This window comes from Panthera pardus, unplaced genomic scaffold (assembly GCF_024362965.1).
Source record: "Panthera pardus isolate Hobbes unplaced genomic scaffold, ASM2436296v1 HiC_scaffold_20, whole genome shotgun sequence".
NCBI classification, from domain to species: domain Eukaryota; kingdom Metazoa; phylum Chordata; class Mammalia; order Carnivora; family Felidae; genus Panthera; species Panthera pardus.
This window is the reverse complement of record NW_026526766.1, coordinates 12013648-12037099: the sequence shown is the minus strand read 5'-3', so window position 1 is coordinate 12037099 and position 23452 is coordinate 12013648. Positions and strand designations below refer to the sequence as shown.

At 48.7% G+C, this 23452-nt stretch overlaps 1 protein-coding gene across 6 annotated transcripts in view; it reads left to right on the top strand.

Annotated features, from left to right (window-relative positions):
* The window catches only part of APBA1 (amyloid beta precursor protein binding family A member 1), a 209479-nt gene that overhangs the window by 137250 nt on the left and 48777 nt on the right, over positions 1-23452 (top strand). For all 6 annotated transcript variants that reach the window (XM_053907789.1, XM_053907792.1, XM_053907791.1 and 3 more), the window contains exon 2: positions 3001-4262. In XM_053907789.1, the coding sequence (XP_053763764.1) occupies positions 3081-4262 (1182 nt within the window). In that variant the 5' untranslated portion in view covers positions 3001-3080. The remainder of the gene's footprint in view (positions 1-3000; positions 4263-23452) is intronic.

Sequence of the window (23452 nt, the reverse complement as noted above, 5' to 3'; positions counted from 1 at the left end):
CAGTGAGGGTGATGCAGGAGGTAGGAAAACAATGGACTTGGTCATCAGTTTGGGCAAGGAGGTGAGGGGACGAGATTCTTTGCTTTTTAAGCACATACCATGAAAAAGGTCTTTGTCCACATTTGAGTTTTTCCCTTTAGATTTCTCTAAGTAGAACTGCTGAGGTGAAGGTATGTCACCTTTTAAAGATTTTAATTCACCTTGCCAAGATGGCAACCCAAACTATATTCTTGAAACTGTGACACTGAGTGAAATGTAAATACTCCATGAATAAATACTCCCCTGAGGCTGGGGGATGGGGGTATGAGGACAACGCACTTAGAAATCTCCATGGTACGCTGCAACATTATTTTAACGGTATTTCCCCCCAGAGGGCGGGCTTCTTGTAAATTTCTTGGCCATGATTTTGTGTACATATGTGCACGCAAACCCCATCTCCATTGAATCAGTAAGTGCTCTAGGAGAGGTCACCGTTTGCCATTTTTACCCAGAATAAACTAAAACTTCTTTTTAATACATATATCAATAGATGTTCATCAGTAAAATCTATTTTCACTGGAGACAGTGTTTTGGCCAATTCTGCACGTGGTTATCATGAATTGTTGCATTGGCCATTCACATGCGTTGTCTGCTTTTTATTGTCTTTCCAGCACTAACCACACACGGCTGACATATCTCAGGATAGTGGTACCCAGGGAAGTGTTTGGTACGTTCAGGATCCCTCTCTGTGAACGCTTGCTTTGTGTCCGTGAGACTGAGATTTGTACATTAGTTTTTAATTTGTTGTCTTATCCAGAGAGTCTTCATAAAGGAAATGTGGGTACACCGTTCTTGTCTATGTGTTGTGCTCAACTGGATATTTGTTTTGTATTTTCCATGATCCCTGCGAGGCCACTGAACCAGGGCCCTCAGCACCAATACCTGTCTCTTCTGTTCAAAGCATTAACCATCCGTTAAAGTCTGAACAGAGCCTCATACTTGCTTTTGGAAAACTTTCTCATGCCTAGGCCTAGTTCCTCTTCTCAGGCATTAGTGAGGAGAGGCCACAATTTTCATGAGGAGACTGGGTCTCATTTGTATGAAGCGGGACTCCTGTCAAGGAGAGCAAGCAAGAAGGATTGATCATCTCTAGTAAACCATCATTGTTTTCTTCCGGTGTGTCAGTCAGCCAAGGGGAGGGAAGGGGGTGGATCCATGAAAAAATGAGGGAAGAGGATATTTCTGCTTAAAGGTGAACTTGGTAGCTCCAAATGCCCTCCTTTACTGCTGAGATTGTCATAGTGCTGGAAGGAAATTCCCATGGTTGTGGTGGGGAGCTGAGTAGAATGTATTCCATTGCAATATTAGACAGTCAATCAAATGCCTCCTGGAGCTTTCTGCTAGCTCCATTAAAGAGTTCACATCCCAGGGCGCCTGGGTGGCTCATTCAGTTAAGCGTCCGACTTCGGCTCAGCTGTGCTGGTTCGACAGCTGTGCTGTCAGCTTAGAGCCTGGAGCCTGCTTCAGATTCTCCTGTCTCCCTCTTTCTCTGCCCCTCCGCTGCTTGCGCTCACTCGCTCTCTCTCAAAAATGAATCATCATTAAAAAATAATTTTAAAAAAGAGTTCATGCCCATCCATTTTGTCCAATTGTAATGTGGGTTCTCCAAAAGAACACTATAAGAAAAGCCTCCTTATTATTGAACCCATTTATTGCAGGTGTCTTGAAATCATACGGATCCTACCTGTTTTTGTTATTCTGTACATCCTTTATATTTATTTCCATACACTGGACACATTATGCCATAAATAAGCATAATAATATGTGATAAGAATAAGTGAGAGAAGTTGAAACCAAATCTGTCTCTACAGGTTTCTCTGGAAATAGGTAGAGACATACCTATATTTTTTTGAATGTTTACTTATTTGGGGGGCAGGAGGGGAGGCGGCAGAGAGAGAGGGAAAGAGACCAAGCAGCCTCCATGCTCAGCATGGAGCCCGATGTAGGGCTGGATCCCACGACCATGAGATCATGACCTGAGCCAAGGAAGTCAAGAGCTGGGCACTTAACTGACTGAGCCACCCAGGTGCCCGAGACATACCCATATTTTTAAGAAATTAGCCACAATTTTCACATACCCAGTACCGGCTATCATGGTAATTCATAGAGTCAAAGAATTTTTAGGTCCAGGGTATATGGGAAGTACACTAGTGTTTCTTTAAGTGTATTTGTCAGAACATTGGCCTCTAGGGGAAAAAAGTGGGGGGGTCCTAGTCACACAAATTTGGGAACCCCCACATCTTGTGTCTTACTCCTAGATTCTTCACAATGAAAAGTCAACTGTAAGTCAGCATTTCCCAAACTTACTTGGCCACAGAGTCTTTGCCCTGTGGAACAGCTGTAGCAAATGAGTGGGTTCTCACAGTGGAGGCTCAGAAAATTAAGCCACCGGTCCCAGGTAACAGACCCAGTAATGACAGGACAAGAACCCTCTGAGGGTAGGTAGCCTGCCTCCGAATGGCTGTATATTTGTATTGACAGCAACAGCTCAAAACATTTCGAGATGATTTTTTCCCCTTGAAATTTATTTAAAGAACCGTTTCTAAAGTATCCAGGATCCTAGTTTAATTTGGAGAGATTTATCCCTTAGCAGATGGAAAATGTGTCAATTGGCTCATTCAATTTAGTAGTACTCTTTATTCATATGCATCAGAAATGGAACCTGAATAGTAAGCTTGGTGGAGGGAAAACAAACCGCTCGCGAGGCTCTCAGTCTGAGGGGTGGGGAAAGGAGAAAGCCAGCAAGCAATTAGACAAGTAGATATGTAATTACAAATTACGATACATGCAATGCAGAAAATGAACTGTGTGCTGCCGGGCTGAGTTTAAATTTGCAATCTTTTTTTTAATTGACCCGGATTCAGAAGGGGTCAATAGCAGCTGTTTTTACGGTTTCTCTGGGTGCTCAGCCCAGAACAGTATGAAGCTCGTTAACAGCCCCTCCCCTTCTTGTCTTCCCAGCCGGGTGGAGCAAAATGAGCACGCAGTGAGCCGGCCCAGCCTCTGGCCCAGCCTCTCTCCCAGACGGCCCGACGCCCACCATGAACCACTTGGAGGGCTCCGCGGAGGTGGAGGTGACCGACGAGGCGGCAGGCGGGGAGGTGAACGAGTCGGTGGAGGCTGACCTGGAGCACCCCGAGGTGGAGGAGCAGCAGCAGCGCTATGCGGGCCGCCCCGGGCGCGGGCGCGCCGTCGAGGACCCGCGCGCCCCGCCGGGGCAGCAGGAGGACGAGGAGCGCGGGGAGTGCCTGGCGCGCTCGGCCAGCACGGAGAGCGGCTTCCACAACCACACGGACACGGCCGAGGGCGACGTGATCGCCGCGGCCCGCGACGGCTACGACGCGGAGCGCGCGCAGGACCCCGAGGACGAGAGCGCCTACGCCGTGCAGTACCGGCCCGAGGCCGAGGAGTACACGGAGCAGGCGGAGGCCGAGCACGCCGAGGCCACGCACCGCCGCGCGCTGCCCAACCACCTGCACTTCCACTCGCTGGAGCACGAGGAGGCGATGAACGCGGCCTACTCGGGCTACGTGTACACGCACCGGCTGTTCCACCGCGGCGAGGACGAGCCCTACGCCGAGCCCTATGCCGACTACGGGGGCCTCCAGGAGCACGTGTACGAGGAGATCGGGGACGCGCCCGAGCTGGAGGCGCGCGACGGGCTGCGGCTGTACGAGCAGGAGCGCGACGAGGCCGCCGCGTATCGCCAGGAGGCCCTGGGCGCGCGGCTGCACCACTACGACGAGCGCTCCGACGGCGAGTCCGACAGCCCGGAGAAGGAGGCGGAGTTCGCGCCCTACCCGCGTATGGACAGCTACGAGCAGGAGGAGGACATCGATCAGATTGTGGCCGAGGTCAAGCAGAGCATGAGCTCGCAGAGCCTCGACAAGGCGGCCGAGGACATGCCAGAGGCCGAGCAGGACCTGGAGCGCGCCCCCACCCCGGGCGGGGGCCGCCCTGACAGCCCCGAGCTGCAGGCGCTGGCGGGGCAGCAGCGGGCGGCGGGCACCGCGGGCGGCGAGGCGGGGCAGCGGTACAGCAAGGAGAAAAGGGATGCCATCTCGCTGGCCATCAAGGACATCAAAGAGGCCATCGAGGAGGTGAAAACCAGGACCATCCGTTCGCCTTACACCCCCGACGAGCCCAAAGAGCCCATCTGGGTCATGCGCCAGGACATTAGCCCCACCAGGGATTGTGACGACCAGAGGCCGGTGGATGGAGATGTAAGTACGCGCGGGTTTGGGCTCCAGCTGCGCGCGTGGCCTTGCTTGCCATCGGGAAATGACTTCACGAGAAAAGGGGTCCTGGGGTGGGGGGACGCTAAAATCGCGCCCACGTGGAGCCTCGGAAGCGGCTTGTGTTTAAGCACCCCTGAGTGAAACACAGGTGGATCGGCATTTAAGTGTTGAAGGCACTTATCAGACCTTTAGAGGGATGGCTCTCAAATGGTGCCTGGAACGTGTGTTCAGAGATTGATTTCTAGACACATCACACTCTTCCCACCCCTCATTTCTCACTTAGAAGCCCCAGGGGTGGGACACGAGAATTTTATTTTTAAAAATTTTTTAACATTTATTTTGGAGAGAGACAAAGCACGAGCAGGGGAGAGGCGGGGGGGATGGGCAGACAGAATTCTAAGCAGGCTCCAGCTCTGAGCTGTCAGCACAGAGCCCAATGCGGGCCTCAAACCCACAGGAACCGTGAGATCATGACCTGAGCCAGTCAGAGGTTTAACCGAGCCACCCAGGCACCCCGAGAATTTGTAATTGTCACGTCAAGTAAAAACCACATCTGGGTTGAGCAAGGAGAGACTCGGTTGGGAACGCTTTTTTGCAAAGGGGAGAAAGGTTCTTTTGTAACGGGATGGGCGGGCATATAGCGGTCACATGCCATGACAGGCAGAATATTTTAAATAAAGCACAGGTTTTGGCTTTTGCTTTGTGTTAACTCTTCATAACCTAAATTCTCTGGCTGTAGAATCTGCAAGGTTCTCTGTGGCTGGGCAAAAAGAAGGTCTCTTTTATAGGGAGGAGCAAAGTGGGCTAGAAGGAAGGAGGCATGGGGAACAGGGATGAAAGCGTGGCTTGAATGCCTTGCAGACACGAGTGTGTTTTAACTGGGGGCCAGCCTGTTCCCACCCAGAGGGGCCCTTGAGGAAGGGTTGTAGGCTGGCCAAAAGTTCAAGAACCTGGAGGAACAAAAAAGGTTCAGGCAAAGATTAATTAACCGACATTTTGTTCTGACTGATGGACAGTTAGCTAATCATTTTTCAGGCAAAAAAAGTGAATTTGAAGGGTGTCTGACCTTGTCATAGGTAATCAAGGGGAGCCCTGTGAGTCTTAGGTGAGTCATGGCGGGGGGCGGGGGGGGGGTGGTCTTTGCAGTAAGCTATTTCCAGAACACAAAAGGGCAGGGGGGAGGTTTCGTTACCTTTGCTGTTTTCCAGAATCACAGGGCTCAGGTGAAGTTGAGGGTCAACTAACAGGGTCCCAGGTGGTACTGATGCTGTTGGCCACAGGACCACCACTTGAGAGCCACTTTCTTAAAGTAACCCCTTAACAGTTTGGAACCGCCATTGTGGCACCTTTTGGAGGGCATCAAGGGACTCCTTCTGAGGTTTTTCCTGCCAGAAGTTTCTGCAGTTTTTCACCCACACTGTGCCTCACGTTGTGGCTTGCAGTAAGGGAGCCCGGGCACCCTTCTCCACAAAAGTCCTGTTTGGGGTTTTAAGCCGAATTGTGCTTCTTTGGGAAAATGTACAGAAGGCTCCTGCTGCCCCTGCTAATGTTTTATTTTCCATTTTTGAAATATCTAAGAAATTTGATAAGCTGGTAAGCTTGGATGTCACAGTCCATTCAAAATAAATCAAGAAGGCTAACCTTTGCCTCCACAGCCTGGCACTAAAGCTTCTCTTGAATAATTTTTAAGCATTTTCACTTAAAATGGGAGCTTGGACTAAAAGAAGGTTTAGGAGGTTAAATTCAATTTCATTTAATTCTGCATCCTGTGATTGCACCAGGTTATTTCTCAGTCCATGTTTTGGAGTGAGAAGCCATTATTGGAAGCTGTTTGTTCATTCGACTTATGCGTGAAGGGCTGTAGAGGTCAGGGGTATCGTTCACCTCCTCTTTCAGTAACAGTCAACATTTGCTGGTAGCTAATTAAATCGCTGGCACCTTTCAGGAAAGGTGGGAAACTGGTTGGGAATGGATCTGCGTCCTCCCCAGCAGGGGGGCAGCATTGAATCAGGTAGTTCAGCGATGCTCTGCGTCTCCCTTCTGTTGTCACTTGCCAACAGTGAAAGACAAGTGCACTCACGTGTAGTCTTCCCCTTGACCTCCAGCTGCCGCCAGGTTCCTTCTGGCAAGAAAGGAAATACGGCAGCATTTTGCAAATGTAGGGGAAGTGGAGCGGATTTTCAAAAGTAAGGAGATGGTCGGGGTGCCTGGGTGGCTCAGTCGGTTAAGCATCCGACTTGGGCTCAGGTCATGATCTCTGTGGTGTGTGGGTTCAAGCCCCGCGTCCGGCTCTGTGCTGACAGCTCAGAGCCTGGAGCCTGCTTTGGATACTGTATCTCCCTCTTTCTCTCTCTGCCACTCCCCCACTTACCCCTGTCTGTCTGTATATTTGTCTCTCTCAAAATAAAATAAACATTAAAAATTTTTCAAAAAAAGAGTAAGAATGTGGCAAAAGACTGGGTTCTACATCCTTTTAGAAACTCAGAAAGCCATCAGGAAAGAAGTAGCAAGAGCATTAAGTCCAGTTGCTGTCTTTTTTCTCACATACACTAGCTCCTTGACGTAACCGACTTCACCCTGTGGTCCCTGCAGCCTCACGACGAACCCACAACACGGCCCACATTGGGGCTGGGGCTTGCTTTGATTCATTTGAACTGGGAGAACAAGTTAAGCCTCTTACACGATGTTTCATTCAAAAGCTAGAATTATGATAGGATATCGGATGATGCGTTAGAAATTCATTCTGTCAGAAATTCAGCTTGATGGTCAGAGATTGGTGAGTAGGGCTTACTAGGTTATGAAGAGTTAATGCAAAGCAAAAGGCAAAACCTGTGCTTTATTAAAAATACTCTGCCTGTCATTTTTAAGCTGTTTGGATTTGTGGGTTTTATTCCATCTGTCTTGCCACATTCATAGGAAGGACCTTACGGGCACCTGGGTGGTTCAGTTGTTTGAGCGTTTCGCTTCGGCTCAGGTCATGATCTCATGGTTCATGAGTTCAAGCCCCGCATTGGGCTCTCTGCTGTCAGCACAGAGCCCACTTTGGATCTTCTGTCCTCCTCGATCTCTGCCCCTCCCTCCCTCCCTCCGTGTCTCTCTCTCTCTCTCTCTCTCTCTCTCTCTCTCTCTCTCTCAAAAATAAAACATTAAAAGGTTTTTTTAAAAAAACGAAAGATCTTCATTTCTTACCTCTTGGATGGCATCATGAGAGGAAAATAGAAGTATATACATTATGTTGATTTCCATCTTAGCATCAAAAAATAGTTACTGAATGCTCTGTGTATGCTATTGTAGAAAATGAAAAAGCACTGTTAAAAAAGTGTGGCCCAAAGTCTGCCGGGAGAGTGTATTTTTGTTAAAAATACAAATTACTGCCTTTCCTTTCCAAATTGGAATACCTAGGGTGGGGGCCAGGGATATGTTTTGGTTTTGTTTGCTTTGGTTTATTTCGTTTTGTAAATTCTCCCTGTGATTCTAAAACATATAAAAGATTAAGAACCACTGATTCGCAGGAAACGAATGTATCCTCTGGACATTCGGCCCATGCGAGATCTGTGGTTTTGAGACTTCGCTAAATCTTTTATTAGCCCAGGTCTGGTTTTAGCAAAGGGGACTGTCCCCTTGTGGTCGTGGTCAGCAGACCTGGACAAGGGGCCTTGGATTTCTTGCTGTAGGAGCAGTGCATTGTCAAATGGCATAAGAAACTACGGTGAGTAAATAGAAGGAAATAAAAACCACCTGCATTACCAACGTGCCAGAGAGAACCGCTGATGGCTGCATCTGCTTCCGAGTTTTGCTCTTTCCCGGAGCAAAGTGGCATTTGTTTGTGAGCGAGTCGTATGGAATGTGAAAATGGGATTGCTCATTAGCCAGAACTTGAACATATACTAGAGGCCCAGCACTGATCGAAAATAATTGTTTTCAGGGGCGCCTGGTGGCTCAGACAGTCAGTTTAGTGTCTGACTTCGGCTCAGGTCATGATCTCATGGCTCGTGGGTTCCAGCCCTGCGTCAGGCTCTGTGCTGACAGCTGGGACCCTGGAGCCTGCTTCGGATTCTGTGTCTCCCTCTCTCTCTGCCCCTCCCCTGCTTGCATTGTCTCTCTCAAAAATAAATAAACATTGAAAAAAATTTTTTTAAAGAAAATACTTGCTTCTGGAAAATTGTACCAATACTTAAGTGCTTTGCTTCTAGTAAAGATTTCTCTATTCCTCGTCTGTTTGAAAACTGCCTCCCAAACCCCTTCTGGAAAAATTGTTAAGGAATGACCAGTTCTGAAAAGTTTCACAATCTACCAGTCTCTCTTTAGCCAACAGAAATCATTCTGCGGGGCACCTGGATGGCTCAGTTGGTTAAGTGTCTGAATCTTGATTTCGGCCCAGGTCATGATCTCACTCACGGTTCATGAGTTCGAACCCCCCATCAGGCTCTGCGGTGACAGAGTTCGAGCCCCGTGTCAGCACAGATGCTGACAGTTCCGAGCCTGCTTGGTATTCTCTCTCTCCCTCTCTCTTTCTGCCCCTCCTCTTCAATCTCTCTCTCTCTCTCTCTCTCTCTCTCTCTCTCTCTCTCAAAACTAAAATTTAAAAACTCGTTCTGAGTAGAGAACAGAGCATGGTGGAATCAGAGAGATGGGGAGTAACAGGCATCCGGCGTCATTTGGAGGGTTGTGGCTGTTTTGAGTGGGTGTTGTGCAGCTGGAAATGGTGTTTATCTCTACTCACAGAGCTGCACTAAAAGGACGGTAAAATAAGAAAAAGATGTAAAGCCACAAGCACCAGGAGACAGCGGCAGCAAAGAACACACTGCCAGGACCCCGAAGTGGGGCTGGCTGCAGGAGACATTGGTGCTCCCCGGGGCTTCCAGTTGTCCTCTTCCTTCAGGCACAGGGAGCCCGGTGCCGCTCTCGCCCACCCCCTGGAAGTCAGGCGTGGCCTCTGACGTGAGAGTGGTGATGTGCGATGCTCCTGCTGAGCAGGAGCCCTGAAGCCTCGCGTTAAGATGATGGGGTCAGGGGCGCCTGGGTGGCTCGGTCGGTTGGGTGTCCAACTTCGGCTCAGGTCGCGATCTCGCAGTTCACGAGTTCTAGCCCCGCATCGGGCTCTGTGCTTCCAGCTTGGAACCTGCTTCTGAGTCTGTGTCTCCCTCTCTCTCTGCCCCTCCCCCACTCGTGCTGTCTCTGTCTCTCTCTCAAATATAAATAAAAATATTTTAAAAAAAAACATGATGGGGCATAAGATGGCGGAACCTCTCTCAGCACGGGTCCCAAGGGACCGTGATGAGCAGGGCTCCCTGATGACCCTGGGGACGTGTAGCATGAGAGAGGAATACACTTGTGTTGTTCTAAGCCTTGGGGATGTGGAGTGGTTGTTACACAGCCTGGCCTGATCAATACCGACTAATACACTGATAGGTTTCTGTTGACTCTGCTAAATGTCGGTGAGGATTCGTGCCATGAATCCCCCACAAAGGCTCAGGAGTTAGAGACCCGCATACTTCAGGTGGCTGGCATATGGCTGGAAAAAAAAAAAAAAAAAAAAAAAAAAAAGATGGTTTGGAAAGCCTGTCACCGGAAACATTATATTCCTTCTCCAGCTCAGGCGCCAGGTTACCACCCCCTGCCCCCCGGCCCCACAGAGGGTGGGAGGTTTACTGTAACGGTAAGGGTGACTCAGAGAAGCCTTGGACCTAGGGACACTAGTCACCGCTGAAAATGGGAATGAGGCACCTTGGAGAACACAGGGCCTATACTAAGTAGTGAGAGAGGCTGAGAATGCCTTAGAATTCTTAGCTGTCAGGCTTAGAACCCACCCGCCCCTGGCCCCTTGCAGGAGGTTAGAGTATTCCCCTCCTCCGCCCCCCCCTCCCCCCCCCCCCCCGGAGGAGACAGGCCCAAGAGCAAATAACTACAGATACTCATGTTTGGGGCTTTCCTGACAGAACACCTGGGTCCCCGCCTGATCTCACTGCAGTGAAGTTTCCTGCCTCTCGTGAATCTTCCAGTGGGCTTTTTGGGGACCCACTGTTAAATGAGTGGACACCCAAGGATCACCAAACATCTGAAGAACACCTATAACAAGAAAGACAAAGACACAAAAAAGCAAACGGAGAAAGGTACTTGAAGAAATAAAAGCAGTGCGCTGAGCGAGAGAAAACCGTAAGATACTTATTAGTATCCTCAGAAAGGAGAAAATAAGGGAGCCATCGAATTAGAATAGGACACCATCAAGGCACCTGGGCAGCTAGGTCCGTTGAGCATCCAGCTTCGGCTCAGGTCATGATGTCACAGCTTGTGAGTTCGAGCCCCATGTCGGGCTCTGTGCTGACAGCTCAGAGCCTGGAGCCTGTTTCGGATTCTGTGTCTCCCTCTCTCTCTGCCTCTAACACACTCGCATTCTCTCCCAAAAATAAATAAACATTAAAAAAAAAAAAAAAAGAATAGGATGCCATCTTTAAAAAAAATTCCTCCCCCCAATTTTTTGACTAGCAAATATGATAGCAGAAATTAAAAATTTTTTAAATCTTTCAGTAGGAAGAGGACAAAGTTGAGGGAATCATCCAGAAAGTAGAACAATGAAGGCAAAAGGAATGGAAAGTAAGTAAGAACATAGATAAAATGGAGAAATCGTGAAACAAAAGATGTTGAGAACTGTTGGCAAAAAGATTGCCCTGGGTACCTAGAACAGTGATGTAAAAATAAAAAAAGGCAGGGGGCACAGAAATTTCAGAACAGACAGGAGGAAGAGAGGGTCCTGCGGGCTTGCCAAGAAGTTACAACAGGTCCCAAATGGTCAGGAATCACCGTCCTTTGATCACCCTCAAAATGGTATTGATCTTCTCAAAAGCAATGCTGGAAACTGGCAGGCCTACACACCCTAATTTCCAGTTGAGTGTGAAGGTGGAATCAACATGTTTTCAGATACGCGGGGTCCCAGGAAATTTACATCCCATGTACCTTAGGCTACTAGAGGATTGCTCCCCGAGAAGGGAGCATAATTCAAGAAAGAATATGGGGTGCCTGGGTTGCTCAGTAGGTTAAGCATCCCACTTTGGCTCAGGTCATGATCTCACCATTCGTGAGTTCGAGCCCCACGTCGGACTCTGTACTAACAGTGCGGAGCCTGCTTAGGATTCTGTCTCTCTGTCTCCCTCTCTCTGCCCCTCCCCCACTTGGACTCACTCTGTCCCTCTCTCTCTTTCTCAAAACAAATAAACTTAAAAAAAAAAAAAGAGCTTGGGGGAATGAGGTCCCACACAGGAAAGAAACAGAGGGGCTCCCCTGGGTGATGGAGAAGGAGATCCCAGATGACAGCTGTGTAGAGGGACAGGGCATAAGCCAGCGCAGTGTGGGCCAGAACCTGGAGGGTTTCCAGAAAGTCTGGAAGTGAGAGATTTCCTAATATATTTGTACCAAGAGGAATCTTCGATTGTTTTAGCAGAGTTTGGCATAAATTATTGATGAGTACACAGAAAATGAAGCAAATGGAAAAAGCGCAGTTATTTGCGCGAAAAACAATTGTTACACAGGCAAGAAATGCAATAATACACCGCGTGTGTCTCAGCAGGGAGGAGCATAGGTGTAGTCTTCAGAGTATAAACACTAAACATTGATTCACCGGAAATCATGACATGACGAGGATGAGGGAAGGTATAGTGTAAAAGAGGTAAATCCTGGTCTTTTATAGATGCCAAGAAATAATGGCTAAAATTGAAAAGTTGAGGTGAGGCAGCACGAGTGTGGAAGATCCCAGAAGGAATGCTGAAAGACTGGGCAATGAGGCCATGGAGGGAGGAAAAATGGGGAAAGGGACGATGGTGTTTGCCAAAAGCCTGACTTTTCAAACTATATTCACCCATTTCTTTGCCTTAAATGAAAAATATAAAAGAGTAGGGGTGCCTGGGTGGCTTGGTAGGTTAAGCTTCCGACTTCAGCTCAGGTCATGATCTCAGAGTTCGTGAGTTCGAGCCCCGTGTCGGGCTCTGGGCTGACAGCTCGGAGCCTGGAGCCTGCTTTGGATTCTGTGTCTCCCTCTGTCTCTGCTCCTCCCCCACTCATGCTCTGTCTTCTCTCTCAAAAATAAACATTTAAAAAATTTTTTTTTAAATATAAAAGAGTAGAATCCCTCAGAGATCATTCATGTACAGCATCATCTCAATGATACTGTCCGTTTTCTTGACAAAAGAGAGAAGAGCCAACATCTCTATTATGTGCACGATTTATAGAAAATGTGTCGTATGGTCATTGTGTCATATGGTGAGACACATGTAAGGTTCTGTGTGTGTGTGTGAAGCATGCACACTTCCATTTGGCTCACCTCCACACACAGAAGAGTAGAGAAGGAAAAGTAGGTCAAGGCGGAGGGTTGAAGAACACTAATTGGGAAGTGGATTTGCACCTTGACAGTGAAAAGTTTGAAGAGTTCAGGAGCTGTGGGCTGGATAACGGGCATTGAGTCTGGAAACCACGGAGCATGGATGGGAGGACGTGAAGCAGGGATACTACTTACCACAGTGGGAACAGCGCCGGCTGAGGTCAAATGTGGATGCGCTGATTCCTCAGATTTGTATACTTATTTAGGTTCGTGGTTTTTTTTATTTTGAGAGAGAGCACAAGTAGAGGAGGGGCAGAGAGAGAGGGAGAGAGAGAATCCCAAGAAGGCTCCTCATTGTCAGCACAGAGCCCGATGTGGGGCTCAATCCCAGGAACCATGAGATCATAACCTGAGCCAAAATCAAGAGTCAGGAGCTTAACCGACTGAGCCACCCAGGCGCTCCTAGGTTAATGCTTTTTACCTTGAAAATGAAATGTGTTCGAGATACCTTCCTTTACCAGGGTACATTTGCGGCCCATTCTGCAACTTAGGACCAGCAGCAGATTGTCATATCCCTGCCAGTGGGGAGTATTGTTCGAAGTAACAGAACTTAGTTGTCAGTAACAAAAAAGGGAGTCATTTTTCCATGAACTGTGAGGACCTGAACTGACCGGGGTCATTTTTTTTGAGAGAGGTGAAGATCTTACTGTTACAAACTTCAAAATGAAAAGGCTTGACCTTGAAATCCCTTTCAGAGTGCAAATAATTAATTTCAGTCATGAAAAAACAAAAGGGAGTGGGAGAGTCTGTGCTTTTGCTCTCTCCCCCTGGATTTGAAGCATCGTCTCTGATTATTTAACTCACCTTTAGAATTCCACCTGCCCCAGAGAGGCCCTGTTTCCAGGGCTGAACAGGTGTCTCCCCACTGACCTCAGACCATTGCCGCGTTGGAATCACTGGGGCAAACCTCTTGCCCGATCTGCACAGCAGAAGGCAAGGTCTCCAATTGGACTTTGTGCTGTGTGGAATGAAATGAAGTGATGGGAAGATTGATTTTTTTTTAACTCCCAGACTCTAATCTTTCCTTCTCTCGACCTCGTTCCCAGGAGGAATCTTTCTCAGCTTCTTAATGGATCGTCTCACTAGCCAGTGCCTGTGTGACACTGTGGTTTGGAATATGGGGAGAGCCCCCAGGAAGCAAAGGGATGATTTAGCCAGAGAGAAATCTGTCATCACTTTCCAGATAGAAATTCAGCACACAGGGCCACAGTTTGTATGTCTGACCCGATCGCTTAATCAATTGGAGCTCAGGAAACTTCACAAGGGTCTTTAGAAAAATTGTTAGCTCCCCCGACTGTGCGCTCTCAATATTTTCTGATAAGTGGATTGGGGCTATAGAGGGGAGGAAGGGAGGGTGCAGGGAGAGGAACAGATATATCATGGGTAATTGAATTCAGTGGTAACCCAATTAAACCTGGGCCCTCGTAGTCTTGGGGAATTATGAAATGTGATTTATCTATAGACATGATCATCTTCCAAATGAGACCCACTCCCATTACAAGGCTAACTGGAAGCATGTTCTCAATACAGAATGCGGTCCCTCAACCCACTAGCTTTGAGACAGTTTTCAGTGGCCACTTTCTTGAGAATAGCCATAGAGAGGGTGTTGGGATAACAGGCACTCAACTGTGTGCTTGGTGTGCCTAACTGATTTCTTCAGTGGGTCAGGCCATGCCAGCAGGACACCAAAAACTTAATAAGAATAGTAATGAATTTGGGGGGGGGGGGGGGGCGGTGCCTGGATGGCTGAGTTGGTTAAGCGTCCGACTTCGGCTCAGGTCGTGATCTCATGGTTTGTGGGTTCGAGACCCATGTTGGGCTCTGTGCTGACAGCTCAGAGCCCGGAGCCTGTTTCAGATTCTGTCTCCCTCTCTCCCTGCCCCTCCCCCACTCGTGGTCTGTCTCTGTCTCTCAAAACTAAACGTTAAAAAAAATTATTTTTTTTAAAGAAGAGTAATGGATCGAAGAAAATTCAGAGTTGGGCTGGACATTTTGGCCTCAGTTTTCTAGACACAATAGCTGAATATATCTGGGTTATGTGACCCAGGGGCCTCAGCCTACCAGTCAGTCTTTGATGCATTTCACAGAGCTTTAGAGGGCAAATCACCCTGGATATCTGATTCCCTTTGTCTTGGGCAAAGACAAAGAGATTCCCCCAGGAACTAATTTCTTAGTGTAAATTCCAGGCATGACTAGACAGACCCCACTGGATCGAGACCACATGGCTCCTTCGGTGTGTAAGGATTCCCATCCCCCAGCACCTGGACTCACCTCACTCGTTGGCTTTGTACTTATGAATTCCAAATTTACTTCTGTTTACCCAAACTTGCTCCCATGCCGCACATCTTACAGGCTCTCACTTCTGTCCACACCACAGTCCCATTCAATGGCACCAAGGCCCCACTCTCTAAAAATGATTCCCAAGATTCCAAGCTTCCTGATTAGAATCAGGATGTTGGGTGTTGGGATCAGTATTTGTCAGGCCCGCTCAGAATTGGTAACCACCAACTTAAGCTGTGGACTACAGTCTAACACTTAATCCTTTATGACCTTATTTTCTCCTGTCTCATAAAGGATGAGCCTGTTGCCTCTTTGACTCACTGTCAGTCAGCTGAAGGCACAGCGTCCTTTCCTCGTCTTGTATCAGAGCACGTCACCCAAAGTGGACGCCCACTGAGTATTCGCTATGTGTAAATCTTGGCCCTGCAGTGGATCTGCTGCGGTTATGTTCAGCTGCTCTCTTCCTCAAGCTAGTTTCCTCGTCAGTAAAATGAGTTAGATTTATTCCCCAGGGTGACCCGTGAGAAAAGGGGATTTCCCAGACACGGAGTCCCCTGCGGAAATGTGACTTGAGAAGCACAAGTGTAGTGCGTTCGTTGCCTTCATAGGTCGGAGCTCACAAAACATTTAGGGTGGGCCATTGGCAAATTGTGAATTAGAGGGAGTCGCCCATAGCACCCCTTCTTTACCTTCTCTGTGCTGGTGTTTCCCTTTGCTTCCCCGCAGCGCTCGGAGCCCGCGTGAGCCCTCGCTGTGCTGCCCACCCTGGTGAGGCACCGCAGTGACCCGAGGTCCCCCTTTCCGCCTGCAGCAGCACCGTATGGTCAGCCTTGTCTTCCAGGGCTGTCCGATTAAGTCACACTGGGCCGCTAATTAGTGCTAATGGCAACATGGACCACCCTGTTCAGGTAACATTTGCCTTTTATGGGCGTCCTCCATTCGAGAGGCTGGTTGGAGAAAGTCTGTTGAGGCAGGAGGACATTTGAACACTAACACTTCTTAGAAGCCAGCCAAGAAGGGAATAATGCCCAAATCCTGAAAAGTGAGGGCTCGATGTTAACACCTGCCCTGATCATGTGCGCTTTTGCACCCACTTTTTTTTTCTTTAGTTTTGAGAAAGACAACGAATGAGGGTGGAGAGGTGCCCTGGCTTCCTCTCAGCCTTGGATGCCTTGAGTCACCTCCTCCTTGTCCTCTCTTCTTCTCCCCCTGCCTTGAAATCAGCATCAGCCTTGGTGATTTTTTTTTTTTTGACTGTTGCTAGGAAACTATTGACCAAGGTCAAGTGCACATGCTAATTCATTAAGACTTGTTAACAGCATCTTCTCCTGTTGACCTTCCAGTTGTATTCTCAAGCATACAAGGGCAAAGGAAACAATTGTTCCGCTGCTGAAGGAGTCTGTTTTTGTGAAGGGTTCCTGTTAAGGTATTTTGAACTGAGAGGTTGCCCCTCGCCAGTCCACACCTCCTCAGGGAGTTCCAGCCAGCTGTAGTTTTTCCAGGATCTGAATAGCAAGGGATGGAGTTGAGATAGGATCTCAAGTCAAGTAGACAGGCTTTAGGATGGATAGATGTTCACTGAGGGCCTTGGTTTCCCCCAAGTGGATCAATCCCTGGCTGGAAGAAGTGTATTCTTGGCATGTGAGGGAGGGAGTGGTGATGGGGAGAGGGGGAGGGGAACATTGCACTGAAATAGTTAGCTCTATTCTGTTCCTGTTTGTGTTCTGGAAAGGACTAGACTGTAAGCCTCCTCATCTCAGAGTGTCCTCCTGGCCTGCCGTGGAAGAGTGTACATCCCAGCATGGACCATTAAAGCCAACTTTGTTCTTTTTTTATGTTCACAAAAAGTGGGGGGGGGGGGTTGCTTGGCAGACCCTCTAGGTCAACATCCCAGAAGATTATCCAGAGGAATAACCTTAGAACAAAGGATCTACCAGGAGAGCAAAGATGGGCCCCAGTGTATTTCACCAAGCAGACCTCCCCGACAGGAAGCCTTCCTGAAGTGAGTGATGTGAAAGGAACAAATGTTCCTAAACCTCTGCCGTGCCAAGTACCATACAGTGATTGGGTTGAGTTGTTACACTTGTTCCCCTGCTAACACTTTCGGGTTTCATTAAGCACCAGCTACACACAGGGCGTCGTCTGTGAATAAGAAACGGGGCCTGGCCGCACAGCTACGCTCTTCTGCTTCATTTTGTTGGTGAACCAGAATGAGTTTCGGTTACTGGCCCAGGTCACAGATCAAAGTCTGTCTCACAATTTCTCATCAGCTCGTTCAGTAAATATCTTCAAGTTGCTCCTATGGGTCAGGCACTGTGCAAGACACCGGGGATATAGCAGCAACTGAGACACAGGCTCTGCCTGGAATAGACACAGACCCTGCCTGTGCAGAGTTTACGAGCCACTCTAGGCTAGTCCTTCCGTGCGCCCTCAGCCAGACCCCTCCAGGCCTCCTCTGTTCACGATGCTTTCATCTGAAGCCTTAAGTAAGTGTCTCAGCTATCTCCCGCTCAGTAACAAATTGCCCCAGAACACTGACCTAAAACAAACCACAGTGGTCATCTCACAGCGTCTGCGGTCAGGAATCTGGCCTGGCTTGGCTGGTCCTCTCCTTTAGGGTCTCTCAGAGGCTGCAGTCAAGTGTTCCCGGCCTGCGGTAGCCTTCAGGCTCTACTGGGGAGAGACCTATTCCCGAGGTCATTTGCTTCTTGGCAGGATTCAGCTCCTCAAGGGTGCTATTGGACTCCAGGCCTCAGTTCCCACCTGACTGCCAGCCGGAGGCATCCTCGGTGCCCCACGGGCACTCTCCTGTAGGGCAACTTACTTGATAAAGCAAGCAAGGTGAGAAGGCCTTAGAGGCTGATAGCAGGGTAGATGTCACAGCCTGTCGTAATGCACTCACAGAGTGACAGCCCATCACCTATGCTGTATTTTATTGCTTAGGCTAAGTCAGTAGCCCACACTCCCTCCCTAAGGAGGGGATCACACAGTGTCTGGACACCCGGGGATGGGGCTCACGGGGCCATTTGCGAAGTCTGCCTACCACATTTCGTGTCTGTCACATGCCAGCAAAGGAATGGTGGACTTAAAACCCGAGGACACAGCATGGCTTGTCCACCCCCAGCTGACCTTGTTGGCCTCTCCCACCTCTGAGGCTGTATCTGTTTCGTTGTCTGGCTGAGAAGAGGGGGATCTGCTGATCCGGAAGCGGCCAACAAGGCGTGAAGCAGCCTGGGCGCGTGGGCCAGCACAGACGGGAGCGGGGCAGCCACGTCGGAGGAGCTGGGACTCAGGACAGCCTATAGGCGTGGGGCACAGGAGGGATTGTCCTGAAGGATTCTTCACGAGGAGAGGATTTTCTCTTTATTCTCAAGGGTCTGCCAGTGTCAAAGGAATTTGCTATAAAGACTCCTTCATAAGTTGGAGTGGTTTTTTTTTAATATTTTTTTCCAGTGTTTATCTTAGCGTGTGAACAGGGGACGGGCAGAGAGAGAGGGAGGCACAGAATCCAAAGCAGGCTCCAAGCTGTCAGCACAGAGCCTGACATGGGGCTCAAACCCACGAACCATGAGATCATGACCTGAGCCCAAGTCAGATGCTCAACTGACTGAGCCACCCAGGCGCTCCAGGGCAGAGCTTTTTGATCAGTGTCTTCATGATCCCCACTGAACTTTGGGGTTGGGGGTGACCTGGGCCATTGGGCATGTTGCATTCCACCCTGGAAGCATCATCCAGGCTCTGGACCCAGTGTGTTGTATGAATTTATCACTTCCGTATACCATGATGCAGAAGAGGCTGAGAGGCACAGAGTCGAAGGTCTCGTTGGACTAAGAGATCCATGCAGGAGGGAACAGCCCTTGAGGCTGGCTCTCTTCTTGTTGCCCGGACTTCTCCCTCAGGTGTGGAGTGTGGATTGATTCTTTATGCTCCCGTCTCAACCAGCCCCTTGCTGCAGGTCGTTTTCCATCACAGGTTTTATCTATTATTGATGAAGTATGGAGAAGGCAGTGGTGAATAATTCAAGTAGGTTTCAGGTGCTGATTGAACATTAAAGGAAGGAAAGAATGAAAATAAGAGAGCCAGGGAAAGAATTCTGAATTCTGTGTGCCAACAGGACACTAGGTGTAGACATTTTCTGTAACTGTGCCGAAGGCCTAGTGGTTTTCTTCATAGTTTGTCTGATTATGGTGGTTCTCTGGTTAATAAGTGAACATACTATAAGCTTTCCATAGCAGCAGTGAAGATTGTAATGGCTTCGCCTGCCCTCAGTGGTTCACGAATCCAAACCAAAGCAATGTTGAAGGATGATAGTGGGGGAAATGGCTTCTCCCATGAGTTCGGGAGAGTCCACAGGTGGGGAGTGTTCAATCTGGACACTTGAGAATCAACACCCCAAGATTTTCTGTCTTTTAACTAGTGAATGGAAAGAAGAAAGCATTTGAGAGATGCCCAGTGCTGTAAATGGGCTCCTGCACTGCTCGCCATTTTGAAAGGGGCTTTCTTGAATGGGGACCGACAGCTATAGGAATTGCTTCACACTGACCTGGATTATAGTAGGTGCAGTCCGACTGCCAGCAGGCATGGCCAGAAACATGGCAAGAGGGAGAGAGAAGGACACCCTGTTTCCAACTCTGGCCTGCAGAGTTGGCCACAGCACAGGAAGCCACAGCATGGGTGGATTTTGCAGCTGTGAACTGTTCAGGTCCTTGGCTTCTCTTTTTTCTACCTTTTGACCCTATCACAGCTCACTAAGCAAGTAGACGCAGAGAAAGACCTGTCAGCATGTGTGATAAAGGGCTTGGTGAGAAGAAAGGCTGAAGCCAGCATTAAGGCTGAGTCTCACGGGCGCTCCGGGCCCTCCTTCTTTCTTGCACCCTTGTCCTTCCCCGTTGCCATGGCTTGTTACGAGGTAGATTGGCGCTGGGAGGTCTGTGTCCCATCTTCAGCCCTCGGAACCACCCTGGCCACCTGTTTCCACGAGCTTCCTCCAGTTCGTTTTTCCACCTGCATTTGTCTTGACCTTCCTCTCCTCTGCCGAGGGCCAGTGGACATGGCCCAGCTCTTGAGCCTGACTTGAGATTACCTGTTGATTTGGGTCAAACCATGCTGGCCCTGGGGACAGCTTTCTTTGGTGTGTTTGTAGGGCTCGCCTGCCACATCCCCCTTACTCAGGGTGCAGTGCAAGGATGTTGGGGGCACGCAGCAAATGTACGGGGTGGTGAGTCTACATTCAGTGCCCTGGCCTGCAGAGGCATGGGCCCTGCATGGCACCGTGTGCCCAGGTGCATTCTGATGCAGGCACCGAGAGGGCCCCCGTTTCCCACCTTCCACCCCTCCTTTACACATGAGCTGCGTGCTTTTTCACAGGTTCTATAAACGTAGCAGAGTTTAGAGTGTGTGAAAGTTTCTGGTTGCACCTCAGATCCGAGTTTATTTTCCCCAGAAATAGTAGGCGTCACTGCCAGAAGGGGTAGGCCGGCCCCTTCTCACAGACATCAGGTGATGGCGCGCGACCAGTGACATACGACTGCCGGGGGCCTTTCGGGCGCCCAGGGGTTAATGCCGATGAGCCGGACACCCCGGGAGGTGGTCACATCTCCTGTTACAAGTTGCATTATCGACTTGGGCATCTAACACCCTGGAAACAGTCCACCAGACGGGCACTGAGGTCAGGAGTTAGCCTCAGCTCACAAGTAGAGGCACCAGAGCTCGCCCTGCTGCCCAGATAGCACCTGGAGAGATGGAGAATTTTTGGATGTACCAGTTCGAGTGTCACGATGAAGAGGTAGGTGGATCCCAGGGCTTCAGAATGATGTTTGCCTCGTCGCCCTCGGCGTTCTAACCCTCGTGCTGTGAGATTGTAAATTCTCTGCGCTTCCCTCCGTGCTCAGGGTATAGGAACAGAGCAGGAGAGTGGGCATTCCCCAGGGTGGGTGGAAATGCAGCCGGGTCCGCCTGTTGCTTGGAAGGTCAGGACGACCCGTAGAGAGAGGAGGCCGTTTGATCACGTAGAAGCTGGGCTCTTTGCTTCCTCCCCGGCAGCACTGTGTTCTAATAAAAGAGTGACTGTGGGTCCCGTGGCCTCCCCTTCTGTTCTCTGTGTTGTGTCTTTTGCTTTCACGATGCTAACGACGATGAGTGAGCTTGGTGTCTTACGCATTAGGAACTGCTTTGCTAGACAAGGTGATGGGCCTAACGTACCCTGAACAGGGCCCGGCACATAGTAAGCCTTCCAGAGATGGCGGCTGTCCTTGGTAGGTGATGTGTTATTACGGCAAATAACGTGCTCTTGGCTGCATCGCTTAATGTAAACTACAAGTGACTTTGGTTTTTCCTCTTACGGAACTCAGGTCTGGAGGTCTGGGAAGGAAAGTGCAGGCCCCTGATGGGGAAATGAGAGGTTGGCTGCCTCACTTGTCCATCACAAATTGTAATGCATTTCGAACACCTAGAGTGAGGCCCTTTCAAAGGATAAAAGATAACCTGTATTTCCGGATGGGCTTTATCAGCTGGTAAGTTACCTCAACTTAAAATAATGACACTGGTTAATAGTTAATTCGGCCTTTTTTTTTTTTTTTTTTTTTTTTTTTTTTTTTTTTGCCTTTGAGACGGTGGCTTCAGAAGCTTAAGGCCCTTTTGATGGTAATAAAATGAATTGCTTGCTGACAGTGAGAATGCCTCTCTTTGAGGAGACACCTGCATTGCAAGGCTGTCTCTGAGGTCCAAGGTGGTCCAGGGCTTGAGAGCACGCGCCCTGCCCCTCCCCCCCCGCCCCCCCGTGGGAAAAGAGAGAATAAAAATGGTTAGAATATTTTAACCGACAGTTATCTCAAAATGTTCCATTGGTATTAATTGAATCCATTATAAATGTGTATATAAAACACTTCATTAGGCCCAGGCTATTATCATTTTAATGACATAATTATGCCCCTACAATGCCTATGCTAACTTTCCTACTTCACCACATTAAGGAAACAGAAATGTGCATTGATAATATAGTTTGAATTGAGAGTGAGTAATTACGGATTTCTTAACCGGTTTCAATTTTCAAAAGCACAAACATGTCTTGGAGCAAGAGAAACCTAATCATATATTTGTTTCTTTTTTTATAACTCTAACATGGAGCAGGGCGAATTTAAAACAACTTAAATCAGTGAGGAAAACATTGTGTGTTTATTTGAGAAAGGGGATAAAGCTGGGTCAACCAAGATGCGCAGCAAAAAAAGCTATTCGGGGATGCCGGAACTCGCGAAGCCCCACACAGTCCCATCACCTGCCACAGGCAACCACGCCTTTAAAATCCCATATAGAACCGGAGTGGTCAGCCTGGTGAGGAATTGAATGACCGAGTGCTTGATTATGGTCTGTTTGAAATGCTACCTTTGAGAGTTCTTGTCGTACCCACAATACTCGTCACATGAGGACGTGTGATTTGCAAACAGTGTTGGACAAGCAAAGAGACCGTGATCAAGGATCAGTGAACAGAACCCTGATCTGTACTTGGGTACTGATACTGTGTGAGCACGTAAGTGCAGTGCTACGTGGGTTCAGGACCAACTCTGTGCATCAACGTATTTTGTGTCTTCTTTGTCCTCCGGTACAAAAGGATCGATGTCTGTGCGTGCTTCCCTGTGTTCGACATATTTATCAGGCTCCTGTTGTATATTTTATGGAGAACCTTGTAAACGTTAAATAATCACATGCTGGGTTCCTTAGCTGGTTAAGCATCTGAGCTCGTGACCTCGGTTCACGGTTGTGAGATTGAACTCTGAGTCAGGCTCTGTGCTGGCGTGAAGTCTGCTTAAGATTCTCTCTTCCTTTCTGTATGCTCCTCCCCTGCTCACATCACATACGTGGTCATTCTCTCTCTCTCCCTCAAAATAAATCACATCCTGCCCTCATAGTGCTTATTAAAGCATTGTAATTAAACTATTCTATAGTATTTCAATAAAACATAAAGGAAAAAGTGACGTATATAAGAACAGCACTAGTGAGGGGCGCCTGGGTGGCTCAGTCGGTCACGTGTCCGACTTCGGCTCAGGTCATGATCTCGCGATCCGTGAGTTGGAGCCCCGCGTCGGGCTCTGTGCTGACAGCTCAGAGCCTGGAGCCTGTTTCTGATTCTGTGTCTCCCTCTCTCTCTGACCCTCCCCTGTTCGTGCTGTGTCTCTCTCTGTTTCAAAAATACATAAACGTTAAAAAAAAAAAAAAAAAAAAGAACAGCACTAGTGAAACATCAGCAATTCTCATGGGAGAGGGCTCCCACTCACCGAACAGAATAGGAAAGATTTCACTAAAGAAGTAACACTGGAAATGAGGCTTTGGAGGCTCATGGACATGTGCAGTTGAGACAAGAACATGGACAAGGGCAGTGCACAAAAACCCTCAGGTTATATACAGGAAGCAGGAAATAGCTCAGTTTGGCTTGATGGTAGAGAATAATAACCGGAAGGGGGAAAAGTGGTGAAGAAACTAAGGCCAAACCTTGGAGTGCCTGAAGTGCCGGGGTGGAGTCTTGGATTTA